This window comes from Mauremys mutica, chromosome 1, assembly GCF_020497125.1.
Source record: "Mauremys mutica isolate MM-2020 ecotype Southern chromosome 1, ASM2049712v1, whole genome shotgun sequence".
NCBI lineage: Eukaryota > Metazoa > Chordata > Testudines > Geoemydidae > Mauremys > Mauremys mutica.
Window position 1 is genome coordinate 359,997,782 of NC_059072.1, and position 10,224 is coordinate 360,008,005.

The 10,224-nt window shown below is 44.9% G+C and overlaps 1 protein-coding gene across 1 annotated transcript; it reads left to right on the top strand.

The window, feature by feature from the left end:
• Positions 1-3,321: 3,321 nt before the first annotated feature.
• Positions 3,322-4,257, top strand: LOC123349014 (olfactory receptor 51G2-like). Its single transcript, XM_044986751.1, has one exon. It carries the CDS (start codon positions 3,322-3,324, stop codon positions 4,255-4,257), a length of 936 nt encoding a protein of 311 aa, XP_044842686.1.
• The last annotated feature ends 5,967 nt before the right edge of the window (positions 4,258-10,224 follow it).

Consider the following 10,224-nt stretch of genomic DNA (forward strand, 5'->3'; position numbering starts at 1 on the left):
TACACACAAATCTGACATTCAGAGCGAGCTCGGAGTGTTAAAATCCCTATTAACCGAGTCAGAATTTCTCAAGGGGTCCCATTTCTAGAGGTGCTGTGTGCTCTGGGCCGATTCTGCCAGGGGCTGAGTGAGAGAAGACCCCACGGAATATCAGAGGCTAGTTCCCAAGTCATCTCATGTTTATTTGCTCCTGGAAATGTAATCAGAAAATTCATTTTCAAAGGTTTGGTTTTCTGTCTTGGTTGTGAACTCAGGAATTCACAGCTGCGCTGCACTGTGGTAACAGGTCTGATAGGGTTTATTTCTGTTTCCTGACTGGCTGAGGGCTCCAACGTTTCTGCACGGTAGAGACCCCTCAGAGTTATAGGGCTACCTGCATCTCTGCCCCCTGTCTGGTCTCTGAGTGCCACATGTCAGGTGGCACATGTCAGGCCTTTCCCTCTCATAGGGTGGAATCCCACGATCCTCCCACCCTCATACGGGGCCCTGGGCTACAGCACATTGTGAATCGACTGTACTTGCCCTGCAGGTGCCAGTGAGTTCGGCACCAGTGGTTCTTCCCTTTGTGAGCATGTGTTGAGACAAGTGACCAGCCTTCTTGAACCAAAATAATGTTTAATCAAACAGCAGGAAGAAAGTGTAACATGGGAGAATAAGAGGGTTTTCAAACAACAGTCTGTACACGTCTCTGACCCCAACCCCTCCCAATCTGACAGGGACCCAGGCAGGCCAAGGGCCTTGAGTCTTCCCCAGCAGTGTCTGTGACTGTCAGACTGAAGAGCACCTCAGTAACAGCTGCCCCAGCTCTGGACAGATTCCCAGCGCTGGCAAAACGAGCTGTGTAACGTGGCTGGAGCCCAGGAACAGGGAATTCCCTGCTCGTAGCTCCACTGTGGTCTCTCAACCTCCCTTAAGTGCATCCTGAGAGATGTTTTTCCTTAAGCTATTACTTCCCTTCCTGCTTGTTTTCCAGCAGCCTGCTATTAAAATAGGAAGAGCCATACTGGTTTTACCTAATATAGCCAAAACATAAACATCCCAATAGTTCACCCAATACAACTATACAGCAAACATCCCAAGAACTGGGGTTAACACACACCAGCTCAGCTCTGTGTCAGTCCAACGCCACTCCTGGGTGCTGCGTATTTTATTAATACAGGGAAGAGCGGGACGGGAGAGAGACTGACTGACTCACTTTCATATGGGAAATGAAATTCCATTTCCATGAATACTCCTGCATTTGACTTTGAAAACTACTTCCTGCAAACACTCATCATGCCTGAGTAACAGGTGCTGGGATTACTATGTATTAGAGAATGAGAGCTCAGGGAATGTAGAGTTTATATACTGATCCTAATGCCCATTACCACTCCGGATACAGGCTGCAGACTGACAGAACAGAACCTGAGGGGAACCAGTCAGCTATTAACCTACGGGCAGGGGAGCTACTAGACTTTTGTTTGCTGGCATGCCAATGACTGAGGGCTGAGACGCTGGGATCTCTCAGGTTCTGAAGAAATCCAAATGACAGATGCTATATTTTACGCCCCACTCTAACCTGAGATATCATCTCTGAAAGACGATCAGAGGGGAATGAGTGGGTTTACATGTGTGTGTGTCAAAGTATAAACATGTAAATGTTATTCCAAAATTTTCATTGTAATATAAATATTAAAAAGACAAAGCTTCATGACATGCCTGTATATCAAAAACCAGCAGCAGAGTTGTTGGAATCTCTACAGGAAGGAGCAGTGGTAACTTTACTGCTTAATGGCTTTTGCTTTCGAATGTTTTTCAGAAATACTCCACATACTGTCTGCAGTGGTTTTATGCTATTAATTCTTTGTTCAGTGAACAGTTGTATGATACTGTCATTAGGTAACTGAGGAGAAGCTGTTTCTAACACTTACATTCAGGGTCATGAACAAAATCCCTCTGCAATACCTGTGCAAGACAAGTCAAGAGAGAACACTGGGCTGTGTTTCAGCATAGAGCTGAGGTGCAAAGGCAGAACAATACCTGGTGTTGCGAGCCAGTTTCCCTCTGAGGATGCTTTTTTTTATTGTTGCTGAGTACCTGTAAAGACATTTCCCTTTCCTGGTACAACATTATGTGACTTTGTGTTATGGGCAATGGGCATTTATTAGCTTTGAATTGATAACTTAATTCCTTTAACTCTTCCGCAAAAAAACCTTGGAATGACGCAAGACTTTATACCAGTGTAGACATATTATCAGAGGGGTAGCCATGTTAGTCTGGATCTGTAAAAAGCGACAAAGAGTCCTGTGGCACCTTATAGACTAACAGATGTATTGGAGCACGGGCTTTCGTAGGTGAATACCCAGTTCGTCAGATGCATGTGGGGGAAATTTCCAGAGGCAGATATAAATATGCAAGCAAGAACCAGTCTGGAGATAATGAGGTTAGTTCACTCACGGAGGATGAGGCCCTCTTCTAGCAGTTGAGGTGTGAACACCAAGGGAGGAGAAACTGCTTTTGTAGTTGGCAAGCCATTCACAGTCTTTGTTTAATCCTGAGCTGATGGTGTCAAATTTGTAAATGAAGTGAAGTTTAGCAGTTTCTCTTTGGAGTCTGGTCCTGAAGATTTTTTGCTGCAGGATGGCTACCTTTAAATCTGCTATTGTGCGGCCGGGGACGTTGAAGTGTTCTCCTACAGGTGTTTGTATATTGCGGTTCCTAATATCTGACTTGTGTTCATTTATCATTTTACGTAAGGATTGTCCAGTTTGGCCGATGTACATAGCAGACGGGCATTGCTGGCACATGATGACGTATATTACATTGGTGGACGTGCAGGTGAATGAACTGGTGATGTTATGGCTGATCTGGTTAGGTCCTGTGATGATGTCGCTGGTGTAGATGAACTGGGTGTTTATATGGGTTACCAGAAAATCTAATTACAGTAGTGAGGATTGTTTTTAATAAAGTATTGGAAGGGCTCTAAACCTTCCTGATTTACACCACAAAATATGTGTAAGTGCTGGGTGTCAGGAGGAAACTCCCTGGAAGCAGGTTATCTCATAGCTGCCTATTGAAGGGCTTCTTCCACCTTTCTCTCCAGCATCGGAAACAGGCTACTGGGCTAGATGGAATACTGGTCTTACCCACTCTAGCAATGTCTATCTTCCCATCAGTGGTGTAAATCCAAGACTATGTTTTTGATGATCTTCCTTGAGAGCCTGGGAGTCTCTAGACTTGCACTGAGAGCAGAAAGATGTCTTGTTAAATATCATCTAGTCTCCTGTTCTTTTTCCTTTCAGGAAGGAAAGTTGAAAACTCCTGGGACCTGCCCAGTACATTATGTCAGCTGTCAATTACACCAAATCCAACTCTGCAGTGTTCCTTCTTACTGGGATACCTGGGCAGGAAGACGTCCATCTCTGGATCTCTATCCCCTTCTGCTTAATATATGTTATTTCAATAGTAGGAAATTCAATCATTCTGTTCATTATAAAAACAGATCCAAGCCTCCATGAGCCCATGTACATTTTTCTTTCCATGTTGGCCGTCACAGACCTTGGCTTATCGGTAACCACCATGCCAACGATACTTGGTATATTCTTGTTTAAATCTAGGGAGATCAGCCTCGATGCCTGTTTTGCTCAGTTGTTTTTCATCCACTCGCTTTCATACATTGAATCGTCCGTGCTCTTGTTGATGGCCTTTGACCGCTTTGTCGCGATCTGCAACCCCCTAAGATATACGTCCATCTTAACCCTCCCAAGAATAGCCAGGATGGGACAGATGTTTGTGCTAAGGGCAGTGGCCCTAATATTCCCACTCCCCTTTCTCCTGAAACGGTTCCCATACTGTCGTGCTAATGTCCTCTCCCATTCCTTCTGTGTGCACCAAGAGGTCATGAAGTTAGCTTGTTCAGATATCACAGTCAACAGCATCTATGGCTTGTTTATTGCACTCTTAACAGTGGGGTTAGACTCGCTGCTCATCTGCCTCTCTTATGTGATGATACTTAGAACAGTGCTGAGCATCACATCCCACATGGAGTCCCTCAGGGCCCTGAACACCTGTGTCGCCCACCTCTGTGCTGTCCTGCTTTTCTACACACCAATGCTTGGCTTGCCTGTGATACACAGATTTGGGAATAGCTCTTCTCACTCACTTCAGATTGTCCTGGGATATGTCTACCTGCTGGTCCCACCCCTGATGAATCCAATCGTGTACAGCGTGAAAAGCAAACACCTTCGTGTGAGGATAATCAGGGTGTTCTTCAAGTGACAGGTCAGTTCATCACCTGGCTATGGCACTGGTGACTTAGGAGACAAAAAACATGGACCACAGGCACCTATTCCATCCTGGACCGTTACATCTGAGTTGATATGAGCTACTTATCTCCACTTTTTAGAGAGGTTCAGATGAGGTCTAAGCCCTGGCACAATGGGAGATGGATGTCTCCACCCGCTGGTGAGGGAGGACAGTGCAATGAAGGAAGGAGGCCAAGGGAGGCCGTGACATGTACAAAGTAATTGTGTTTCTGGAGAGACAGGGGACTGGTGGGATTTGGGCCCATAAAAAGCTGTATCCTTGGCTGCACTGACTTCAGAATTCCTGTTGATACAGTTAATAAAGAGAATGGATGTGGCTATTGTTTCCCATTAGACCTGGCCTGTCATTTTCCTGGCTCTGGTTAAAAATTTACATGCCATGAAAAAAGCTGCAGGGCCATGATAAAAGCTGCTCTGCAGTTGCAGTCTGGGCACTGCATGATCCATGAGCGCTGCACCATCTGTGGACAGAGGCTATTCAAGGACCATGGACACCCACCCTTCCCCAGCACCCTCAGAAAGGTGCTTGTGACTGAGTCATGTCAGAAACATGATTAATGCAGGAGCCCTGGGAGACGCCATTCAGGTCATTCTTCCCCCTGGGGCACCACCCTCTGCTCCTCCCCTTCCCCCAGATCCCCGACCCTGCCCAGGCGGGAAGATGGAGCCTTGCTGTGGTAAGAGCTGGCCAGAGAGCCTTGAGGTTCCACCTTCCCTGGGCAGGAGGGTCAGGGGACCCAAGAACAGCCCCCAGCCCGTGTTCCCACCACCAGGACACATCACAATTAAAGGTGTCTCAACAGTGTCCTGGGCTCCCTGGCCAGTTCTTACCACAGCCCAGCTCCGGCCAGGCTGGGGACCGCACTTGAGGTGAAGAGAAGGAACATGGGGAAGGGCCTCAGGAGAAGAGGAGGAACAGAGGGTGGGTGCTCTAAGGGGAAAATGAGGAGCAGGGGATGCAGCATCCCTGAACTATTGCAGACCCCTGCAAGGAGGTCACTGGGGGAGGATGGGACTGGAGGGTAGGAGAGGCACTAATCTATGGCCCAGATTACTGTAGCGTCTGAGGACCTCTCAATCTGTAACATATTCATCAGTACAACACCCCGTGCTGTAGGGCAATGTTATTAACACCACGAGGCAGATTCCAAGACCAGAAGGCACCATTGTGATCACCTAGTCTGACCACCTGTATAGCATGAGCCAGAGACCTCCCCTGAAATAACTCCTAGAGAAGAGCTAATGGAACAGCCTCCTGCCTTGATTTAACAATTGTCAGTGATGGAGAATCAACCACGGCCCTTGATAAATTGTTCCCATGGTTAATTACCCTCATTCTTAAAAAAAAATACACCTTAGTTCCTTTCTCAGTGTGTCTAGATTCATCTTCCAGCCATTGGATCATGCTATAAATTTCTCTGCTAGACTGAAGAGCCCATTGTTAAATGTTTGTTTCTTATGTAGGTACTTACAGACTTTGGTCAAGTCACCCATTAACAATAACACCCCTTTCTGTGAAACTAAATAGAATGAGCTTCTTCAGTGTATCACTCTAAAGCAGGTTTTCTAATCCTTTAATCATTTTCTTGGTTGTTCTCTGTCCCCCCTCCAATTTATCCATGTCTTCCTCCAACTGTAGGCAATAGAACAGGATACAATATTCCAGCAGTGCTCCCAGCTGTGCCAAATACCCATGGAAAATATCATCTGTGCTCCTGCTCGAGATTCCCCTGGTTATACATCCTGGATTACACTGGGTTTTTCAGCCATAGCACACCACTTACCTCCAAGTCTTTTTCAGAGTCACTGCTTCTCAGGATTGGGTCCCCCATCCGGCAAGGATGGCCTGAATCCCTTGTTCCCAGCTGTAACCTTTACATTGAGCCATATTAAAACATATGTTGTTGAGGCACAGAGGAATTAAGTGAGTTGCCCAAGGTCACAGAAGACGTCTGTGGAAGAGCCTGGAACTGAAGCCAGTTCTTCTGAGTCCCAGGACAACACTTTAAGCCCTGAACCATCCTTCCTCCCTGGGGTTAGTGACAGGTGGGAGCAGCTGGCAGCTCAGCATGCTGAGATTACCAGGAACCCTGGGAATTAAACTCCTGTGACAACAAGAACAATTCCTCAATTCCAAAACAATTCCAAAACAGGAGCCCAAGAACAATTCCTTTTCCAGATGATAACGCTGTGTCATGCTTTCTCCTGAATCTATGGAGGGGCAAATCCATCATCCAGGATACACAGCAGGGTCAGAGTTGGTAAGCAACTCCACGTCAGCTCCAGGTGTGATGCAAAATGGGCAAATAGGCCTGGAAGCAACCACCTAAGTCAATGAGTCCAGTCCTCTTCTATGGCACGCGACCCTGGCATATTGTTCGGTGCATAAGCCTTTGTAAGCAGGGTCTAAATGAGTTCCCCCTGACAGCTAGCTGGGAATGGAAGAGACTTCAGAAGCAAACGGTATTTACATGAACACACCTAGTCTTCCTAGATACTCAGCAGACAGTGGTGTTGCTCAAAGTGATCTACTTCGGCTGGTGCTGGGTTACAAATCACCGTCATACTGAATTCAGGGGTAGGGAAATGTTGTTATCAATGTTATTTTCTTTATTGTAAGAACAAAGGTGAGGAGAACTGTGCTTAACTTCTCACAAATGAGGGAGTCAAACATTCCCCTTTAACAGGCAAACAACTTGGGATATCCTTTCCGCTGTCCCAGCACACATGGCTGTTCGAGGACAATTGCTTGGAGACTGGGATCACTCCCTTCATGGGCAAGTCATTACCCCTAACAGACACAGGAACATTTCCTTCACTGTTACAGTTCTCCACACTGTCAACAGGTAAGATATAGGGATCCTCATGTTCCACTAACCTTCCCTTCCCAAACTGCTGATTAGTCAAAGCCATCAGCTCAGAAGGCTGCCTAGGCTCATCTAAACTTTCTTTGCCTTCCACTCCCTTACCAGGTAAACTGCTGTTTTCCACAAATAGTGTCTTATGACATGAGCTACTTTAAGCACCTGACATTTACCTGGGTCAGGCTGACTTCCCCAAGCTTTACTAGCCAACAATCCATCACTCACCAAGACTGTCCCCCTTCCTTCCTCAGTTAGGGCTTTAACCTGATCACCAACTTTAATTTGTTCCAGAGAAACATTTCCCTGAGCCTTATCTAATGCCAGATTTACTTCTGAGATACCAGACAGGCACTCATTAACTAAATTAAATTGATTAAAAAACAAAAGAGAGAGAGTATGATTAAAATATTTCTATACATCCAGACATGAGTTCAATTCATTGATGTGCAGATTCATCACAGAGATGGTGAGCTTCGTAGTTTCAAAAAGTTCCTTCAGAATTCAGTTCACAGGTCAGATTACAATGTCCAAATCTCATATTCAGGGCGTACCAGGATAACTGGGATCTCAGTCTTGCGACTCAAACTTCCCCTGATGAAGTCTAATCAGATCTGAGATGACAGAACCAGGACCCAAGGATCGTTTACACAATTACATGTCTTTTGTCAAGCTGAAATTCCTCAGAGAACAAAAGGTAATTGGGATGACTTTGAAGGACATCCATCACCATTACTTAGCTATATAAATTAATATAAGGCCATTTGCTTGTTCTCCACCATTCACAGTACATTTCAAAGCGAGATGAATACTGAGATATCCTGTGTTTACAATTTATTTACATAATAGGATGTTCTTTTGACCTCTGAATTATCAGAATACAGCACAGACAGGGACTGTTGATTACATTTTCCACACTACTCATACATATGTAAATACACAAAACCACAAACATTATATCCCCACATGTCTTCTGTGGGTTATTTATTTTGCAAGATGTTTAACCCTTTCTAGCCATGCATCACACACCCCTTTACTGTACCACAGCTCTAGACTTTGCTGAAACACAGATCAGCCATTCAGTTCTCTCAGGATTCTTTTGAAAAATTGGAAAATTATTGTGATGTTGCACCCTATAATGCTTTATGGAAATACGCTTATGAATGTATATATGACATAACTGGGCATGCCATGTAACATATCTCTGCAAAGGTCATGATCTACTGAATCTATCCATCCTATCTGTACACATGTACCATTTTTGTATTCGAAGTTATAAATATTGGCTGTATACTTGTTTGATTTTAAGTAGCCTTAGTAAGGCATTTGGTCAGATTCTTAAGAAAGGAATTAGCAAGTTAAGTGCCCAATCAAGAAACACTTAATGGACAATAGAACCTTGAAAGACTCCAATCCACATAAGAAGTCTACTTGGGGATGTTGAAGGTAGCATGTGAACAATGGCTGCCACCTGTAAAGTTCTGAGTCATGCGCGACCATGTGACTTGCTGGATTCTGCATAGGAGAGAGGAGGGGGACTCCACCCACAAAAGAAAGTCTATTTAAGCCCCTTGGAGACCCTCCATTTTGTCTTCAGCTGGCTCAGGAGTTAGCCTCTCCACCCCAAAGGATGCCTGAAAGAAACTGGAACAAAGGACAGTAACCACAGGGGTGAGGATAGCTGGACCCAGACTAGAAGGAGATTAGTCTGTAAAATAAACTTATTGGAACATCTTTGAGGGTGAGATTTCATCTGTAATCACTTTCTTACTGTACTAGGCTTAGATTTGCATGTTTTATTTTATTTTGCTTGGTAATTCACTTTGTTCTGTCTGTTATTACCTGGAACCACTTAAATCCTACTTTCTGTATTTAATACAATCACTTTTTACTTATTAATTGACCCAGAATATGTATTAATACCTGGGGAGGGGGGCAAACAGTGTGCATATCTCTCTACCAGTGTTATAGAGGACGGACAATCCATGAGTTTACCTGTGTAAGCTTTATACAGGGTAAAACGGATTTATTTGGGGTTTGGATCCCATTAGGACCTCCCATTGGGAGCTGGGCATCTGAGTGCTGGAGACAGGAACACTTCTCAAGCTGTTTTCAGTTAAGCCTAAAGCTTTTGGGGGATGTTGTTCAGACCTGGGTCTGGGTTTGCAGCAGACATAGCGTGTCTGGCTCAAACCAGGCAGGGCACTGAACTCCCAAACTGCCAAGGAAAATGGGCTCAGAGGTAATCTCGGCACACCAGGTGGCACATCCCAAGGGGTTTCTGTGATCCAACCCATCACAACGATATAGAACCACTACTACACTCCCCTTTCCTGCACCTCAGCTCTACTCTTCGCTGGCTCACTCACCAGCGGTTCTGTTCTGTCAGGACTTTTTGGAAAGTCTTGCACGGGTATCGCAGAGGGATTTTGTTAATGACTCTGAATGTAAGTGTTAGAAACAGCTACTGGTCAGTTACCGGGAGACCGTATCATACAGCTGTTCACTGAACGAAATGTTAATAGCACAAACCCATTGCAAACACTGTTTGGAGTACTATTGAAATACTTTCTGAAGCAAAAGCCTTTATGCAGTAAAGTTACCACTGCTCCTTCCTGTAGAGATTCCAACAACTCTGCTGCTGGTTTTTGATATACAGGCATGTCATGAAACTTTGTCTTTTTAATATTTATATTACAATGAAAATTTTGGCATAACATTTACACATTTGTACTTTGACACTTGTTCCCCTCTGATCATCTTTCAGAGATGATTTCTCAGGCTAGAGTGGGACATAAAATGTAGCATCTGTCATCTGGATTTCTTCAGAACCTGAAAGATCCCAACATCTCAGCCCTCAGTCAGTGGCTTGTCAGCAAACAAAAGTCTAGTAGCTCCTCTGTCCCTGGGTTAATAGCTGACTGGTTCTCCTCAGGTTCTGTTCTGTCAGTCTGCAGCCTGTATCCGGAGTGGTAACAGGCATTCCCTGAGCTCTCACTCTCTAGTACATAGTGACCCCAAAGCTATAATTCAGGCACGATGAGAGTTTTCAGGACACA